Below are 20,774 nucleotides of genomic sequence, written 5' to 3'. Positions count from 1 at the left end.
AGTTGTATGTTGGGTTCTTGGCTAACACTTTCTCATAAGAAGCAGACACCTCCACAATCATTGCAAACCTGCAAGAATAGCTACAGAGTAGTCTTACCTCGTTTCCTGCTTAGAGATGTCATGTAAAAATGCCTCTTAAAACGTACCCAGAACCTGAGCTGAAAGGGATTTTGAGAAACATTATTTGTAACTTCGCAGATTCTACAGTAAAAGAAGTTACAGTGGGGGAAGGTCCGCATGACCCTTGAATGACCATCTGCTGTATTCACCACAAATACATTAGACAGGAGCAACTTTCCATAAAGCCTTATGTTCATAGAAAACTATAGACATTTAAAGGTAGTACTTAAATGTGTAGGGTAAGTGAAGGAGGTGGTTAGAGGGCACAGTGAATGGAAAAGTACTTTACAGAGAGTGAAGGTGGGGGGAGTCCTCTCCATCAGAGGACAAGAGAGTTGCACGTGACAGACTAGCTCCCCCAGCATTGCCAGAATGTGATGCCCTGGCAGAGCCTCCCACTGGAATCCTCCCTTCACTTAGGAAAAAAAAAAAAATCTCAAAAACTGCATCTGTATAGCATACACTTGCTTTTCCTAGAATATCTCCGTAAAGCAGCTAAATCAGAAATGGTTAAGGACGGTAATGTATGTTAATAAAAGGTCTAAATAGCCTAGGTTAACTATTCCAAACCTATCCAACGTTAGGCATTGGAAAATGCATGTGGATTATATGTGAAATTACCTGCCATTATTTCACACAGGAAAGGAACACTATTTTGGTCATATATTTATTTATATGACTTAAGTACTCAGAACAAGCAGGATGGGCATAAATTTTGTAGGTATTTAAAGCTGAAATTTAGTGTTAAATCCAAAAAAAGGAACAGACAGTTCTATTTTACTTATCCTGTTTAACTAAAGAAAGCATTATTAGATACTGATTTTCTTCCTAATTTCAGAATTCCCAGCGACTTGCCGATCAGTATCGCAGACACAGTTTATTTGGCAGTGGCAAGGATCAAACGGAGAGTTGGTGGAAAGCTTTGTCCCACCAGCTCATGGCTGAGGGATTCTTGGTAGAAGTTCCTGTTCCTGGGAAACACAAATTTGTAAGGATTTGCACTCTTACAGAAAAGGTAAGCAGTGTAGATGCCTACCTGTTTGACTTAATTTTTCTCACTATGTATTAAAAGATTCTTCTTGTGTTCAATAGGGCAGATGTTGGCTTCATGAAACCAGTACAGAGTTTTCTAAGAAACTTATCCTTCAGACTAATGAATTGTGTCCGAGGGTGTTTCTTCTACCAAGGTTCATTTTCCAGTTTTGTTTTTTTTTTTTAACTTCTGGTTTTTTGTTGTTGAAATGTCAAATATACCAATTCACAGGCACCACAAAGACAAAATGAGTAAAGATTGCTTTGCATACCTCTTTTAGCTAATTTGAAGGTGGGAATTGGTGGGTGAAAGAAAAATCTTAGAACATTTTCTTGATTGATAGGAAGTAGTTCAGTATAGTATTTAGAAAGCTACTTTACCATTGATTAAAGCAGCAGCACTGGGATCAATGTTGAAGAAGCCGTATATCATATTTCCTTCTTATGTGTAGAAGGTGGGAGGGGAATACACTTGTTGCCTTCTTTTTCGTACCTTACCTGTTATCGATCATTTATGTTTTTTTTTCCTTTTTTAAAAAATTGAGATATAATTGACATATAACATTGTGTAAGTTTGAAGTGTACAACATGTCGGTGTGATAGATTTATGTATTGTAATATGATTACTACAGTGGCTTAGCTAATACCTTTATCATGTCACATAATTATCATTTCTGTGTTGAGAACAACCTAGTCTCTTCACAACCTTGAAGTTTATAATACAGTATTGTTGACGGTAATCCCTATAATTGTGCATTAGGTTATCAGTTTTTCTTTTAAACTTAAAAAACTCTAAAGATCTTTAAACTTTATTTTTTTACATTTTATTTATTTATTTAAAGATTTTATTTATTTATTTGACAGGGAAAGAGACAGCAAGAGAGGGAACACAAGCAGGGGGAGTGGGAGAGGGAGAAGCAGGCCTCGCGCTGAGCAGGGAGCCCGATGCGGGGCTCGATCCCAGGACCCTGGGACCATGACCTGAGCCGAAGGCAGACGCTTAACAACTGAGCCACCCAGGCGCCCCAAGCTTTAAACTTTAAAGAGTTTAAAAAGCACTTTCCAGAGCTTGTTCTAAAAAAAAAAATTTAATTTAAAAAAAATCTCAGTTTTGGGGTGCCTGAGGTGCTCAGTCAAACGTCTGCCTTCAGCTCAGGTCATGATCCCAGGGTCCTGAGATCGAGTCCCACATCAGGCTCCCTGCTCAGTGGGGAGCCTGCTTCTCCCTCTGCCACTCCCTTTGCTTGTGTTCCCTCTCACTGTCTCTCAATGTCAAATAAATAAAATCTTTAAAAGTAAATAAATAAATAAATCTCAGTTTTAAAACAGTAATAGAACCTCATCTGTGTTTCTGAGAGTGGATGCGTGATATTAGATAATTAGATAATTACATTTTAGCATTTGAGATAATTTAATTTTATTATTTTTTTGTTCTAAAACTGTACCACCTGGCAGTGAACAGCATTCCTCTAATCAAGTACCAACTGAATTAACCACGGAGACGAAGGTTGGTTTGTCAAAGAGGTGGTTCTTATTGATTCCTTTTTTTATTGAATGAAATGCCATGTGTAACAAAATATAAACTTTGGAAAGAGTAGTGATGTGAACAGAATAAAATATGCAGTATGTGATTTCTGGGGCTAATAAGACAGTTAAAAATATTTGAGAAAGTAACTCATTTTAATTTTTTTAAAGCCTACTTTATAACTCATTTGGCCTGGAGTTTTTTTTATACATTATGATACACATAATTGATAGAAAAAATAAGCATGACTCCTAAACGTTCTCATTAAAGCTGTACGCACACGCACACACAGGTATGTACGCATACCTTCTAGCTTTGGTTCTGGATATTAGATAACAATTACAGATTAAAGACCCACAGGCAGACTTCAGCTAATTGGAACACTGGAGTAATAGGAAAATGTGCTGAATTAAATTTTTTGGTAGAGTTTTTCTGTTTTATTAAAGTATGCAGAATTTAACTGAATCACTTTATACCTTTGGCATCTGCTGTGCCTCAAATAATTATTTTGATCAGATATTCTCTATAGATTTGGAAGAAATAGGACATGACATTTCTAACTGCCTTTAGAATCCTAGAAGTTAATAATCCAAGAGCTATTTTCAGGTGATGACTTTTATTTGATGACTTGGTTAATCAGAGGAAAAATTGTCATTGTGAGATTTTTGTATCTTATTATTATTTTTTTTTTTGTATTTGAAAGTTTTTGAAACTTCTGATTTTTTATAATGGACCTTTATATGTTTAAAAGCAGCCTAACTTGGAGAAGATGTACTCTTATAAAGGATCTGATAAAATTTCTCCTGGGAGAAACGTTCCTAAAGAAAGGTACAGAGTTCGAAATGTTTATTTTCTGTGTTTACTGTATCAACACCTTTTTTCTTTCTTTCCTAAAGAGAAAGGTCTATCAGATGTTGGGCTATTTCATTGGCAGAAGGAAGTTAAAGTTAAAACATCAGCCTCCAGTATTATAATTATTAAAGAAGACCTATAAAATGCTAGTATTAATGTTAATTTAATAGCTAATACTTCTTGGGTATTATTGTTTGCCAAGCTGTATGCTGAATGCTAAGTATTTTATTTGTAATATCTCATTTAATTGTTACAACAATCTATGAGTTAGCTACTATTATTTATTCCCATTTTCAAGTTGAAGTTAAGAAGTTAACATATGGCAGAGCTGACTTTCAAATCTATATTCATCAACCTCTAGCATCTAAACACCCATTACATATGTATAAAATATGTATTCCAAGGCCATATAAAATATATTTTATGGCAGCATAAAATGGTAGATATTAGAGTTGGTAGAAATAGCAAAGGTACCTGTTGTACTTTGGAGCTTAATATTTGACTTGCAGACTTAGTGAAAGTGTGGAGAATGTACAGAATTACAGAAGGTCTAAAGATGGAGAATTTGAAAAACTTGTCAGGATGTATATACAGATTATTGAATGGACTTTGTTTATATACATATCAGGTGAATGTAAGTTAATGTGGGGCTCTGATACTGTTACTTTCTAGTGGATTTCTCACTTAGATAATACTATTTTGGATCTGACAGAAACATTTACCATAATAGCAGTCTCTCACTCAAAACAATTTCTTTTTGTTTGGATATGGGGTAATTAATTACAGTGTATAAACAAAAGGGTTAAGGAGTATATAAAACAAGATATCCGTTCAGTATGCTGCAGCATTTCTTCATTTAAACATTTATTGTGTTTTTGCTGAACATCTTTGTGCCAGGTATTACTCTAGGCAGTGGGATTTGGTGGGGAAAAATAGAGATATAGTCACTGGCCCTCCCAGGGTTTATACTCTAGTGGGATATACAGGTAGGGGAACATAAAATTACAATCCAGGGTTGTAGCACTTTGGAAACACACTTTGGAAATGACACTTGAGGGTTAGGTAGAAGTTCAGTGACGTGAGGGAAGTTCTCTGAGCAGAGGAATGGTCCACATATTAAAACCTGAAAGCAAGAGAGGGTGTGATATGATCAAGGAACTCAACAGTCCTAGCAATTACCTGGTAGAGGGAAGCAGGGGGGATGGTGAAAATTTAAGACTGAGAATTAAATAGGGTCCAGAATATCCAGTTCCTGTCAAGCCCTCAACTTGATCATAAAGGCATTTGAGTTGGGAGCTAAGGAAGGATTTTCAGTAGGACAGTGACATCAAATTTATGATTGAGAACAGAGGTTGACATTTCCATCAAGGATCAGACAGTAAATAATTCAGGCTCTGAAGGCTATGTGGTCCTGTCTAACTTTGCTCTTGTAGCCTTAAAGCAGCCATAGTTGATATGTAAAGAAATGAGTGTGGCTGTGTTCCAATAAAACTTTATTTATGGACCCTGAAATTTGAATTTCATATAATTTTCACATGTCACAAAATGTTCTTTTAATTTTTTTTTAACTGTTTAAAATGTAAGAAACCATCCTTAGCTTACAAGCCTTACCAGAACAGACAGGTTTGCCCTGTGCACCCTACTGTGCCAACCCTTGGTCGGTGACTCTGGCTGTGGAGGGAATGGAAGCGGGGAGGATCAGAGTGTAGAGACACAAATAAGGAGGCTATTGCAGTAGCATTCACAAGAGAAGGTGGGAACTTAGACGAGGGAAGTGGCAGTGGGCATGGAAGGAAACAGAACTGTAAGATATTTAGAAGCTAGAATTGTTAGGACTCAGTGATTGAAAAGACAGGTGGGCTAAGGAAAGTGGAGAACTTGAACACGACACAGGTTTGTGTCTGATCGCAGGTTCCCTTCACTGGCAACTTAAGAGGAACACAGGTTTGAGAGGTTGGATATTTAGGGGTTGAGGAGTTTAGTGATAGACATACCGGGGTTGACATACCTGTGGAGTCACCCAGAAATTACTTTTAATATATGGGCTTAGTGTGTAGGAGTGAGAAAGATGCTTACACATCAGTAACTCTTATTTTGAAGTTCATTTGAATTTTCATTAAAATAATTCATGTACATGGTTTTAAAAGTCAGTTGGTACTTAATGGCATATAACAAAACAAGCCAGTTCACAACCTTCCCAAACCCACTTTGCTCTGTTCTGTAGAAGTGGTCATCCTCAAATCTTTATCAGCTGGGCTCACTGATATTTGCCTCCATGTTTTTAAGGAGGGGAGGGGCAGAAGAAGGGGGAGAGAGAGAATCTCAAGCAGACTTCCCGCTGAGCACGGAGCCTGTCCTGGGGCTCGATCTCATGACCCTGAGATCATGACCTGAGCCAAAATCAAGAGTCAGACGCTTAACAGACTGAGCCACCCAGGTGCCCCTGCCTCCATATTTCTAAGTGACATGCTTAGATTACTATTTTTGGACCTATCAGTTTTAGAAGTTTTTTTGTTGACCTATAATGGTAGATTAGGGCTTATCTCCCATATGCCATTCCCCCATTTCCCTTCCTTCAGTTCCCCCCCTTGACCAAAACAGAATTATATTTCAAGTTTTGGTCATATTAACAATTTGTCTTAACACAAATATTGTATACTACTAAGCCAAACTGTGGCTATGGCCACCACTACTTTAATTTTCCTTGATGTTAGTAATTGTCTTTTTTGTTTTCTTAGCTTGGTTTTTAGCATTCTTATTACTCATTTTTCTTTTCTCTTGTTTTCAATTTCTTTTTGTTTGTTTACTCTCTTGGATTCCTTGGCTTTATATTCCCTTCCATCTAGTAAGATTTTAATTTTAGTTATTGAAATCTTAATTTCTAAGAACTATTTCTAAATGTTCCATTTCTTCTTTCTTTAACATAGCAATCTTTTCTTGTTTCATGGGTAGAACATCTCCACTTTTTTTTTTTTCAAAAGATTTATTTATTTATTAGAGAGCATGAGGCAGGGAGGGGCAGAGGGAGAGGGAGAGAGAAACTCTAGCAGAGTGCAGAGCCCGATGCAGGGCTTGATCCCACGACCCTGAGTTCACAACCTGAGCCAAAACCAAGAGTTGGACATTTAACCGACTGTGTCACCCAGGCGCCCCCAACATCTCCACTTTTTGATGATACTCATTATAGTTATTTTGGACTTTTCTTCTGTGCACTTGTAATAGCATTCATTGGCAAAACATTTATTATTAAATGTTTTCCATGTATATTTCTGCTTCAGGGCTGTATTACCCATATTTTGCCAGTATATATGATAATAAAATTTATTTGTGAAATAACTTAAAATACCATTCTGCAAGCAGTACATTAGTATAAAGACTTTTATAAATACCAAGATATTTTAAAACAAATTTATAATGATCTTGAGTAACCTGATATTACTAATTCTTTGGAGTTATTTTTTCTCAGGTTTAAATCTCCTTATTTTAGTGATAGGATTTGATAATTGTGAAAATCTTCTTTTACACTATAGATTTTGAATTCTTGCAGCAGAGAAATTTATAAAGCTTTCTTAACTATCAAACATGTTCCCCCCTTTCCTTACCAACAGAGGGCTTTATTTAAATTTGGCATCTCTTATATAGGCCACTCCATACAATTTCATTTTTATATCTTTTCATCTTTATAATTAATTTATCAATGAGAAATGCTTGTTGTAGAAATTGGTTTTCTGTCTAGTTTGCTGCCTAGCACCTTCCATGTTGTTTGCTAATTGCATGTTTTTTAATCTTTCTTTTGTGGAGTCAAAAGAGAAATTATTCCCTTTGGCTTATTTTTGTTTGATTTTGAAGAAAATTGTGACCAGTTTGATTAATCCCATGCTAATGTTCCTCAACAACCAAAAATTAGTGATGTCACAGTAAAGATTCATAGATTGTATCTCTCTTGGTCAAAAAAAGTTGTCTTCAGTTACAGATAAGGAGTATTTCAGAGAATTTGGTTGAGGACAAGGACGGGGCAAATGCTGTTTTTAAGTATACTCAATTTTGATGAATTCAAATTACAGTTTTAACTTTACCATTGTAATGAATGCATTTGATTGAAATTGTTTAAAATCTAGGCTCTATTATAAATCACAGTTATTTTACTGGTATTATGAAGAGTTAATGTTACTAGTGACTTGGAACAATAATCTCATTTTGGGGGTGATATAAAAAGTGAACTTGGAGAAAGAAAAACCTTTATTATTTATTTTCTTTTAAATATTTTAGCATCACGGTACATTCACCAGGAAAATCTTACAAGTCCTCAGAACCTGTTATTTCAGCTCAAGAGCAGGAGGCTCAGGTATGGCTTTTGTGAAAAGGCAGAATTTGAAAGGATTATATGCATGCTTAAAATTTTGTTGCCAGTATTTTAAAAATTTTTCTTTAGCTATGAGTCTGAGGTACAGTTAATTTTTCATCCTAAGGGAAAATGTAATAGCTGAAGCTCTAAAAATGAAGGACTGGATTTTTCTAAGTACATTAAAAAAAAAACAAACAAACGTTGAGTTGTTTCTTTGTTCTTTGTTCAGACTATGTTATATGGCAAATTGGTTGAAGCCAGGCAGAAACATGCCAATAAAATGGATGTCCCTCCAGCTCTTCTGGCAACAAATAAAATACTGTTGGATATGGCCAGAATGAGGTAAGCTGTCTGTCTGTATATGTTCTAACTTATTTCCTTCTAACGTAATAGATTTGTAACGTAGATTGTTCAGTGACAGTACGACTTGGGGTCCAGGTGCCCTGTCTGTGAGGTGACTCCTCAGTCTCCCATGCTACTGCCCACCATCTCTCCATTGAGCTGCAGTCCCGCATCTCCACATGAACGGAAACCAGGTGTTTGCAGCCACCACATGCAGTATATATAAAATCTAACTCATTATCCACAAACCCTCCATGCATGCATTTAGTGCAACTACCAAAACTCTTCTTTCTGAATTTCTTATTTTTGTCAATTCATACCTTCATATTCTCAGTGACACATGTTTAAACCCCCTGGTGGTATTTTCACTCCTCTAACATGGATCCCCGTCTTACTCTTACTTAAATAGTTTTGAGACTTTTCATTTCAGTGTTTCTTACGTGTCTGTATATGCCGTCCTCTCCCTTTTTTGTGACACCCTGTTAGTTCAGACCATTGCTCCTGGACTATTGCCAAAGCCTCTTAACTAGTTAATCTTTCTTTCATCTCTCCATCTCTGTTTCATCTGATACATGAGACCAAATCAGTCTTTCTTTCTCGTGTCGTACTTCTGCTTAACTAGTTCCCCACTGTCTTAACTTCTTTAGCTTATAATTTAGGGCCCTCCATTTATGGACTTAAACATACTTTTACACCCATGTCACAGAATTTTGAGTGGTTTATCTGACCATTTGTTGAAGACCCCCTTTCAAATTCCATGTGTTTATTTACAGTGTTGCTTCTGCCTTGTAGTTTCCTTGATTCCCCAAAACTCCTGCTAGGAAATCCTTCAAGATCTGCCTTTATTAATTTATCCATGAAGTCTTTCATGTTCTTAGCAGCAAAGTAATTCCTCTCTCTGGAATTCATAAAGGACTTTAAAATGTAAATTTAGAAGATGCTTTATGACACTTCTCACATAATGCTTTAGTTATTTTTTGTTATTATTGGTATACACGTGTTATATATTCCAGATTTTAAACTCTGTGAATAAAGATACTGTTTTCCTCATCATTTTGTGTCTTCCAAAGCACCTGGCACAATGCCTAATAAGCATGAGGTGGTCAATAAATATTTAGAAGAAATTATTTCCAAAGAACAGTTGTTTGAGGGACGCCTGGGTGGCTCAGTGGGTTAAGCATCTGCCTTCAGCTCAGGTCATGATCCCATGAGTCCTGTATCGGTCTCTTTGCTCAGTGAGGAGCCTGTTTCTCCCTTTGCCTGCCACTCCCCCTGCTTATGCTCTCTCTCTCTGATAAATAAAAGTAAATAAATAAATAAAATCTTTCAAAAAAATTTCTGTCTTTAAAAAAAAGGAACAGTTGTTTGGTAATTGTATTTTTTATATTTTCTTTTAAAAAATTGTATTTGTCATTAAATTTCATCCAAAAGATGTTACTTTAGTGTAGAAATTTTAATAATATAGTGCTTATATTTTAAAATGATTATTAAAAGTAAATATTCAAAAACCACATTTTAGTATTTAGTGAAGAGAATTTAAAGGAAAAGGAGTAATAATTAGATTGGCAGATTTTTAGAAAGTAGACATCATACAGTCTCTTGGATACTGGACGCAATAAGAAATACTGAGTTAGAAGCCTAAAGTAGTTAGCAAGTTTATTATTATAGGTAAATACTTTGTAAGTAATGAATTAGATTTTCTTTTGAGTTTCTTAGCCTGTTGGTTGTCCTCAGAACCTTATAGTTTTTTTATATCTGTAAAAATAATAGTGATAAGTTCAGTAATAGAGTAGAACATTAGCCTGTTTCTTCATGCTAATGGCCTGTTTACCAGTTAGTACTGTGTTTTTGTGGTGATAATGATGGTGGTGTTTTTATTCATAAATTGCTAAAATAATAAATCTTTAAATGGTAGAAAGCAAAGAGAGACATCATTACTTGTATTACACATTATTTTTGGTTGTTGGAAAAGTGTATGTTTATTGAGTGTTAATATGAAGCTAAACATCAGCTATGTTGCTGGAGTGATAATGTTTTAATGGTTTCTTGATTTTTTAATTTTTTTAAATGACAGACCTACTACATTTGAAAATGTGAAAAGGATCGATGGTGTGTCTGAAGGCAAAGCTAATATGTTGACCTCTCTGTTGGAAGTCATCAAACATTTCTGTCAAATAAATAGCATTCAGGTAAAATACTGTGGTTTGCAGGAACTGTGAGAGAGTAAACATTTTCTGATGATTTCAAAACACCTTTCAAAAGCAACATTTTCTCCCTTTACAGTTGACCCTTGAACAGTGTGACAGGTTAGGGGCGCTGACCCCCACATGGTCAAAAATCCATGTATAACTTTTGACTCCCCCAAAACCTAACTACTGATAGCCTACTGTTGACTGGAAGCCTTACTGAGAACACATACAGTTGATTAACACATATTTTGTATGTTATATGTTTTATTTACTGTATTCTTTTCTTTTTAAAGATTTTATTTATTTACTTGAGAGAGAGAGAGAAAGAGAGAGAGCACAAACGGGGGTGGGGGGAGGGGCAAAGGGAGGGGGAGAAGCAGACTCCTTACTCAACAGGGAGCCTGATGTGGGGCTCCATACCAGAACCCTGAGATCATGACCTGAGCCAAAGGCAGATCTTAACTGACTGAGCCACCCAGGTGCCCCTGTATACTATATTCTTAGAATAAAGTAAGCTAGAGAAGAGAAGATGTTAAGAAAATCATAAGGGAGGGATGCCTGGGTGGCTCAGTTGGTTGAGTGTCCAACTCTTATTTCAGCTCCGGTCATGATCTGAGGGTCATGAGATCAAGCTCTGAGTTGGGCTCCATGCTCAGCCAGGAATCTGCTTGAGAATCTCTCTCTCCCTCTGCCCCTCTCCCCCTCTTATACGTACTCTCTCTCTCAAATAAATAAATAAATCTTAAAAAAAAATCATAAGGAGTTGATGAAGGGGAGGTGGGTGGGGGGTTGGGCTAGATGGGTCATGGCTATTAAGGAGGGCACTTTTGTGATGAGCACTGGGTGTTGTATGTAAGTGATGAATCACTAAGTTCTGTCCCTGAAACCAATATTACACTATATGTTAACTAACTGGAATTTAAATAAAAACTTGAAACAAAGCAAATCAAAGTCATAAGGAAGAGAAAATACATTTATAGCACTGTACTGTAGTTATTGAAAAAAAATCTGCATATAAGTGGATCTGGCCAGTTCAAACTGTTTTGTTCAAGGGTCAACTGTATTTTCATTTCCACACTGCACACTTAGAAGATCGATTCAGGTTGCTCCTATAGTAAACCACCTACAAAAAGATGTTAATTACCTAATTTTTAAGATGATACTTAAGTAGTTGTCCAGGCTGCTCGTATCTTTCTGTTGAGCGATTTTGCTTTTAAATTTGAAAAAGTACTATGTTTTAGGTTGAGAGATTAATTTACTTTCAAATGGAGATAGAAATTAGAGCTGCAAAGTTATCCTTGCTATCAGTTGGCACAGAGCCCAGCCACTTTCTTTTTTGTATTATTTATTTTATTCCCTAATTACCCTCTCCTTCCAGTCGTGCTATCTTTTGATATTAAGTAGAATACGTGTTCTTCTCTTTAGTCTTAATAGCGTTTTCTTCCTATCCTTTTATTACTCCTTGCTCCACTATAAATGGCTATTTCCAGAAGGATCCTTTCGGTTTCTTTCTTTAAACTCCACATGCAGACTCTATTACTTTGTGTACTCCAGTATAGAAGGTGAGGCATTGTGAGGTGGTAGAAAGTCTACTGGACTCAGACAGGGAATCAGGAATTTAATTCCACCATAGTCTACCTGGAGAAGCCAAATGTTTTTTTGTGTGTGTGTGTTTTAAAGATTTTATTTATTTGAGAGAGGCTGGGGGGAGGGACAGAGAGAGAGGGAGAAGCAGACTCCCTGCTGAGCAGGGAGCTGGGGGGCGGTGCTTAACCCCAGGACCCTGAGATCATGACCTGAGCTGAAGGCAGATGCTTAACTGACTGAACCACCCAGGCACCCTCCCCCTTTTCTTTTTAAAGATTTTGTTTATTAGAGAGAGAGAATGAGGGGGGAGAGGGACAAGCAGACTCCCCACTGAGCAGGGAGCCTGACTCTAAATGTGTTCTTTAACTTCTTTGGGTTTCCATTTCCTCACCTATACAATGGAAAGGATACTTTCCTTCCCCATATTAAGGAAACAGTGGCTGAATTAGAAAGACAAAAGAGAGGGATGCCTGGGTGGCTGAGTCAGTTAAACATTTGACTCTTGATTTTGGCTCAGGTCATGATCTTGGCGTCCTGGGATCAAACCCCGTGTTGGGTTCTGCACTCAGCAGGGTGTCTGCTTGGGATTCTCTCTCTTCCTTCCTTTTGCCCCTTCCCCTGCTCACACACACTCTGTCTCTCAAATAAATAAATAATTCTTTTTAAAAAAAGAAAGATAAAAGACAAGGGGTGGGTATAAAAAGTTGGAAGAGTTAAAAATATGGAAGGCAGTATTAAGAGGTTGTTTTCACTTCTAAGAATCTCCTGTAAACTTTGGACAGGCACATTTGGATCCCACTTTAAAAATCTGATACGTCTTGTCACAGAATAGTTAGTTGTATTGGGGAGTAGATTTGCATTATCCTTCTCTGTGACCTTGGTTTTATGTATACATGTGTGCATATGGAAATATAAATGGTTACTTTGGAATGCAAATTCATTAATTTATAGTGAGAAATGTGAGTGGGAAGTTTCACCTGACCCAACCAGTGTGTTCTCCTCTCCTATTGAAGAAGAAGGTATATGGGAAGCCGGCTTATCTGACAGTTGCTTAGCAAGCCTGGAATATCACAGGGGGAATTCTGATAGTGTCAGAAGTAGTCTGTCAGCATCAAGGCAAAGTTATCCTTGCTATCAGTTGGCAATCTGATATCAATCTGCCTTGCTGGCAGATTAGGCATTGTCCTACATTACTTGCCAGGGAAACTGTAATATTCAAATCTAGTTAGCCAAGACGTCTTCTCATCTGAACAGTTCTTGCATAGATATTGCCTACTTTGGTCCTTCTGCCTTTCCTATTTATGTTTCCATAATTGATCACTCTCTGTTCTTATAGTCTTTTATCTACATAGAGCATGATTTGATTAGACTTTTGCTTAATTGGAATCACATTCTAGCCCTTCCTTCTTGAGATTACTGCCCTCATGGTACTTCGCTTAGTGTTTCGGATGTTCCTAAACCCTTTAGTCTCACGTTTACAGATGACATCATGATTTTGTCCCATAAGTAATAAAATCTTCATGGATCTGCCAGTATAATTCACAGTGGTCACATTTCTAAGACCTTGGTAGTGGGGTGTCCATTGTTGCCTCCAGCTATATAGTCTATACTGACAGACTGAGGAATCGGGCTAATGGATTCTGATTTTAAGCATTTCTAGGAATTTAGGGCCAGATTTGACAGTGTTAAGGTCTTAGATAGAAACACTTGATTTAATAAAAAACATTCTTCCTTGAAAATCTAGAGGTGCCTGGAAACAATGACTTCAGGTCTCATAGTATTGTCTGGTTTCTCCATTCACCAAACTGCATTGTCCCAGGTATCGGAACTAATCTACAGACTCACTTACTTATTTAGGGTAGAAATGGATTGCTGTGGGTTACAATAAGCCAAGTTCTGTTGGATTTAATTCTTTTAATTTAGTATTGGTGCTTATGTTTTGAAAGGTAAATTGGCATGGAGGAAACTATTCATACATCTTTGCGAATCATACATCGTATAATTCTGTCATAACTCTCGCTTGGTCTTTACCTTTATTTCAGGCTTTTAAAAAATTCCAGTATTTCTTTATTAATCTCATTTTTCAATCCTTTCTCCACCTTTTCTCTTTTAAACGTCTCCTAAGGAACCATATTTAAGAATTTACATAATGCTTCAAGTTTAGAGCCACAGTTTTTATGTATCTTTTTAAACTATACAAATATAGTGATGATATATTTGCTTATGAAATGTTAGCAGAATTTGTGACTGTGGTACCTAAACTGAGTATTAATTCGGCTTATTCATTCATTCAGTATTCACTTCCAGAGATTAAGGGACTAATTTAGAGTCAGAGTGGTCAACATTATAGTTCATTTTTTATTCCCTCTTTATTGGCTAAAGGTGATACTAGAGATTTCTAGTTTTATAACCATGTATAACTGTTACAAATATTTTATTTAAAAACTTATTCCCTCCAGCCTTATTTTACCTTTTTAGATCAATATGTAAAAACAAAAACAACCTTTTTCAGCTCCTCATAAAAAGGGAATTTTTGACTGTTCCTTAGAAGTTTTATTTGTGTGTTTTTTTCCCTCATGCCTACCAATCATACTGATACTTCTATCATTATATTGCTATTATTATTGATCATTTGTGTTACATTTAAAATTTTGTAGACAGACCTCTTTTCAAGGACAAAACTTCAGGAAGAACAAAGGAACAGTGTGGTGGTAAAAAATGAAGTATGCTGCCTTTCACAGTCTGTGGCCATCACATATTATTTATTCCAAGAAAAGAAGATGTCTTTGGTAAGTGTTTTACTTCCAAGTTACAGGGGATTTTCACATTTATCTAAACATGTGTTTTATCAGCTTTTCAAATAATAAAGTTGTGACTTGGGATAAATTTCTTCTAATCTTGCAGTATTTTATGTTGTTTCATTTTATATTTAATCTTAGACTAACGTCATTTTTTTTTCTGCCATGCCTGCCTTTGTCAATTAATTAAAAAGAGTAAGTGTACTTTGGCCATGGTTATTTTGTAGAGGTTGTATCAGAGTACTGTTGAACATATTTACAGCTTAGGGATATTAGAGCAGCTGTATTTTAAGACTCTATTTTTCTTTTTTTAACTGGGATTAATAGTTTAAAACCTATTAGCATATGTACTGATAAGAAATAATCTCCAAGGTACATTAGAGTAAAGAAAGGGAAGTCAGAGAGCAGTATGAAAAACATAAATGTGTTTTTGTATATATACATGCTTATATATTAACATATTTTTGTGTATGTGTACAAAAATGCATAGACTGTCTCTGGAAGGATGTCCAAGAAACTGGAAATAAGTTTTTAAAAAACAGCTTGCTTTTCACTCTAGATCCTCTACTATTATTCTATTTTTTATTTTATTTTTAATTTTTTTGCTTTTATTATTATTCTATTTTTTAAACCATGCCTGATGGTCTTTGAAAAAAAAATCTTAATTACTGTGAAAATGGCCACACTTAATGTTTCTTCACTGTTCTGGCCTCAGTCCTTAAGGCTGTTGAGGTTTTTTTAATATACAAAATGAAGAGTACATCTTAGTGGAATAGGGACAGAATTAGGCTTCCATCTAGGTTTAACTAATTTGAATTCCTATCCTCTCTGTCATTAAATTGATTTGGAAAAGGCTCTATGGTCCAGTGCCTGCTTTTCCTGTTCTCTGTGTCTCTGTTCAACTAGGTTATATTATACTTCTTATTCTGGTTAAAATCCAGTATAAATAAGAAAACCAGTTTATAGCTTGTTTTCATCACTTAATGTTCTAATTAAACAAATTTCTGAAATTAAAAGTACAAAAGCCATTACAGAAGAAACCGAATAATTCCATTGTACTAGTTTTGAAGTGAATTACATGATAAGTAGAAATTTTAAGTTCAGTTTCTTATTTAAATAGTAACTTACATGTATGTGTTAACTATGCTTATAACTACATAATTTGACCATATATACATGGTATAACTGAATACAGTACTAAGAAAATTTCGTATAGCCTCCAAATTTTCTGAGTAAAGTACATTCTAATACTCAGCCATGGTATGTGGTTTCGTGTATTAAATGATATATTCATGGTTAAAAATGTGGAGTGGTATATTTTCATTGATATCTTTTGCTATTATTTTTTTGTATATTAATGTGTAATATCATGGTATAATTATCTTTTCCTCCCAAGGGTCTAAGAGGGTCTGTGCCAGTTAACCACAAAATTAAACATGCCTAAGGACTAATTAATCAGGAGCAATAATACAATTAGCTCTAGGTAATTTGATGCCTAGTATCAAATAACTCTGATATTTTGCACACATGGTGCATACTCTGTAGTGGAAAAGGGTAGACAATTAATGAAAGTAACTTAAAACCTACCTTTGAAGGCTGAAAATATTGGCTTTAAATGCTCTGTTCTGTGAAAGTACAACATTCACATAAATACAGTCCAAATTCAGACTTCCAAGGTATATTAAAAGAGAGTATCATGAAATAATTTAGAGCTGAGTAAACTTTCTGAGTGTTTAAAAGAATGTTTTAACTAATAAACATCTTAAATGGATTTGGAGCTACATTTGTTTAAAAAGCTGCATAAATATGTAACACTATCCTAAATTTAAAACAATTCATGTTAAGTTTAATGCTAAGCAAGAGATGGCAGCCCTTGCTAAATTGTGGTTATTATTTTATGAATAGAGCCAATGTAAAATACCCTGCTAAGGTTTTCTCAAGAACCTTTTATAGAATGCATCTGAAGCCTTACATTATCACTAAGCATTTTAGGATTTGTCTTCTTAGAAATTCACATAACTAAAGTACCATGTGTTAGTTCAATTATATGGAATATTGGATTACAATTTACTGTATTTTCAAAAGGCTGTGGCAGTTACTAGACTTAACACAGAATGATTACTCTCTGCCACTAATAGGTTTTTAAAGTGAACAATTACAGAGGGTTGAGGATTTAGTTCTTAGCTAAAGCTAGGATGATTTTGTTTTATTCACGGTAGGAAGTATAAAAGGTAGAACCTGTGGAGATCTATAACGTGGATGGTTTTAAAGAAATAGTAAAAATGAAAATTTTAAGTGAAGGTTCAGTGCATTGTTTATTTCTCAGTGAACACTGACTACCTGAAGGTTTTGGACATTTTATTTACATATGGTACAGTGCAAACTTTTAAGACCTCACTGGTGGTTTTGCTCCTGTTTCTCTAGATAAGTATAGCGGAGGACAGGAAAATGCCTCTCACAGCAGTTGGGATGCACTTAACCCAAGCGGTGAAAGCTGGCTGCCCGCTTGATATGGAACAAGCAGGCCTGACTCCAGAGGTTCAGAAGATTATTGCTGATGTTATCCGAAACCCTCCCATCAACTCAGGTGATCTGCTCTGACGCTAGTCTGCAGCCTTAAGGGCTTGAGTCATTGAACCCAGAGGAAGTAAACAATCCACTAGTTTTTTCACTTTACTAGCATTAACCCCTTATGCTGTGATGGAAACTTTACTTTTGTAAAGTTTACTTTTGTAAAGCTTTTTATATTGTTTTTGAAAAACAGTCTTTCTTCCCATTATCAAAGGAAAGTCTGAGTCTGAGAAATTCTTGTTTTCCTTTTCAGCTTTCCACTCCCATCCCCAAACAATGGGCTTTCATCCTTTTCTAATTTCTACCTCGCCTCTCGAATAAAACACATTTTTTTTCCATATTCATTTCCCATAGCTTACTGATTTCTCATTTTCCCCTAAGTTTTATGGATTCCTTGTCATTGGCCTCACGTAAGTAGTCTTCCTAACCAGGACAGTCAGTGGTCTCAGTAGCTGTGGTGTTGAAGGGATGGTCCTTTGTCTCTCGGCCCCCTTGTAGAAGGACTTCCTTTTGTCACTTTGCTGCAGAACCTCAGCTGTGCTCATGTAGATTGAGCCCCTTTGCCTGCCCTGCAGAAAGTTTTAGATTTATCTATTTTTTACAGAATTAAGGATGAGGTACCTCGGAGGATTTTTTTCCCCATAAATGTACAAACTAGATGTGTTATGACTCAATAAATTTTCAAGCTCCTAGGACAGAGCAGTAGACATACAAAAAGCCTTATCTCAGGAACTGCAATGCAAATACTTAAATTTTTATTAACTAAAATTCTTTCTCACTTGGGAACAACTAGGCGGTTCCCCTAGAAATTTAGAAATAAGGGAAATAAGATCAACCTCTGAAAGTACAATCAATACTCTACTAAATTGGTCAGAACAAAAATATTAAAGTCACCTTAAAAGTCAGCATTGGGCACCTGGGTGGCTCCCCAGGGAGCTGGGTCATCCGTTAGGTGGCCGACTCTTGATTTCGGCTCAGGTCATGATTTCAGGGTCATGAGCTTGAGCCCCTAGTTGGACTCTGTGCTCAGCACTGAGTCTGCTTGAGAGTCTCTCTCCCTTTCCTTTTGCTTCCCCTGCTTGTACTCTCTCTCTAAATATATAAAGAAAATCTTTAAAAAAACATATTAAAAAAGCATTAATTCTAGGCTTCAGGAAGACTTGACTGAAGTCTAAAGAAAGAACACCTTCATGAGTTCCAGTGGTCAACTGTGGAAGCACAGGAAAAAAAGACAGGGACAAATCTGGGCAGTGGTCATCTAAATTATTCTCAGGGAACTAAGATTTTTTTCTTTTTTTTTTCTTAAAATATTATTTACTTATTTATTCAAATTTCTTTCTTCCTTTTTTTCTTTCTTTCTCTGTAATCTCTCTGCCCAATCTCTCTGTGGGGCTCAAACTCACAACTCAGGAGTCCCATGCTCTCCTAACTCAGCCAGCCAGATGCCCCTAAAATGTTTTCTTTTTATTAAACTGTATTAAAGTCATACTGCTAATTATTTGAAAGAAAGAAATATACAATTTCTAATCCTGGCCAATGAGACTTCAAGTATAGTAAGGGCCTATTGATAAGTTATGCCAAGATCTTATTTGAGGAAAATAACAACTAATTCTGCTTCTGTATCATTTCCTCGCCTTCTGGTTACAATTTGATTTCTCATGTAGCTCTGCCTATAGAGAAAGTATGCACTAGTCATGCTAATCTGGATACTTATCTGTGTGATAATTGTAAATTCATAATTGTAAGTCCGTGAATTGACAATCTGTGAACATGGTTAATGTGGATCTGTTAAAGTTAAATTAGGTTTCTAAATCTGAACCTTAGGGCCGTTGTCTGGACTGTGATAAAACATCCAAGGTAACTGAGCTGTGAGTCCTCTAATGAGAAAGCTAAGCAGCTGTCCTGGTCCCATTCCAGTCTTTCTAACTCCAGCAGTCACCTAACTAGAAATTAAGGCAGAGAAGGGAAAACAGTGATTATTTTGTAGGGTTAGAATTGTGATGATATAAAACCTCTCTTTCTCTACCGCAAAGTAAAATAGTATTTTAGAGAAAGTCAAAGGCTCAGAAGCCATATTGATTTTACTTGTGGTATTATTTTTTTCCTTTATGTATGTATAATCTCTCAGGACATACATAAGAAATCTATGTCTTTTGATGAGCTGTTGTATAGCAGGCAGTATTCTCTGAGTTTGTGCAGCTTTTTTCCTTTTTTTTCTTTTTCCCCTATTGACTATTACTGGCTGTCTTCCTTAAATCCTGAATACTGATGGATATGTTATCCTGGTCAGTAAGAGCAGAGGCTCTGGGAACAGCTGGTTTATTTAGATATAGGCTGTACCACTTCAAAGCTATGTGACCTTGGGCAGATTGCCCAATCTCCCCAAGCCTATGTTTCCTTATCTCTAAAAGAGGGCAGGATAATATTGCCTTTTCTTACAGAATTGTGAGAAATAATTAGCTACTGCACAGAATGCTCTGGCACTTGTAAGTATTTTATAGTTGGTGGTGGTGGCAGTGATGGTGATTATAATGATGATGAGTGAGGAAGTAGATGGTAAGATCCTATGGCTTCTTAAAAATACCCTCTAAATATGAGTACTTTTATACTCTGTCCTTTTCAGTAGCTAATGAAGAAAATAAGAAGTTAATAAATAAGCATATAAGAAGGGAGATTTCAAAACTGAACTTTATAGAACCTTAGAACTTTAATAATTCAGGCTGGTTATAATTACCTTTTTTTCCCAAGTACTGAAGAATTCTTGGGCAAATATTCTTGAGTGACATAAAATAGATGTTCTAATTTCAGTTCATTATTGGCAGGAGAAAATGGTAGGGGAAGCTTTAAGATTCTATTATTTACCCAATTACTGAAAACACCTATTTTATTTGGCTATGGTGAAGAATCCAGGTATTGCTAAGTTGCTTTCCAAATCATATAGTTGTAAAGTTATAGGATTTTAGATTTGGAAAGGAAATTGGAAATCATTAAATTTTCACTTTCCCAATCCCGCCCTGTTTCAGAGATAGGAATTTGAGGCCTAGAGAGTTGGAGATTGTTTTAATATCATGTCAAGATTAATGACTGAGCAAGTTTTTCTTTTTGCTATATACCATGTTAAAGTGTACTGCCAACTGTTTAAAGAAAGAAATACGCAAGTTCTTTTTTGGTTTAAGGTTTTATTTATTTAGAGAGTGAGAGAGTGAAAGTGAGAGTGTGCGAGCGAGCGGGGCAGGCGAGGAGGGGGGCAGGGGATAGAGGGAGAAAGAGAATTCCAAGCAGACTCCGAGCTGATGGGGAGCCCAAGGTGGGGCTCAGTCCCAGGACCCTGAGATCATGACCTGAGCTGAAATCAAGAGTTGATCAGGCACCCCAAAATAGGCAGTTTCTAATCCTGATATAGGATTTGGGTT

The 20,774-nt window shown here is 36.1% G+C and overlaps 1 protein-coding gene across 7 annotated transcripts in view; it reads left to right on the top strand.

Annotated features, from left to right (window-relative positions):
• The window catches only part of WRN (WRN RecQ like helicase), a 147,912-nt gene that overhangs the window by 113,022 nt on the left and 14,116 nt on the right, over positions 1-20,774 (top strand). For 6 of the 7 annotated variants that reach the window (XM_027598934.2, XM_027598932.2, XM_027598935.2 and 3 more), the window contains 9 exons: positions 959-1,135; positions 1,213-1,307; positions 2,608-2,659; positions 3,429-3,505; positions 7,799-7,874; positions 8,104-8,216; positions 10,291-10,405; positions 14,650-14,781; positions 17,215-17,377. In XM_027598934.2, the coding sequence (XP_027454735.1) occupies positions 959-1,135; positions 1,213-1,307; positions 2,608-2,659; positions 3,429-3,505; positions 7,799-7,874; positions 8,104-8,216; positions 10,291-10,405; positions 14,650-14,781; positions 17,215-17,377 (1,000 nt within the window). The remainder of the gene's footprint in view (positions 1-958; positions 1,136-1,212; positions 1,308-2,607; positions 2,660-3,428; positions 3,506-7,798; positions 7,875-8,103; positions 8,217-10,290; positions 10,406-14,649; positions 14,782-17,214; positions 17,378-20,774) is intronic. The other variant, XM_027598933.2, reaches the window with a different exon arrangement.

The sequence above is a fragment of the Zalophus californianus genome, chromosome 2, assembly GCF_009762305.2.
Source record: "Zalophus californianus isolate mZalCal1 chromosome 2, mZalCal1.pri.v2, whole genome shotgun sequence".
Taxonomy (NCBI): Eukaryota; Metazoa; Chordata; class Mammalia; order Carnivora; family Otariidae; genus Zalophus; species Zalophus californianus.
Note: the sequence above shows the minus strand (reverse complement) of the source record. Positions and strands in the feature narration are given on the sequence as shown.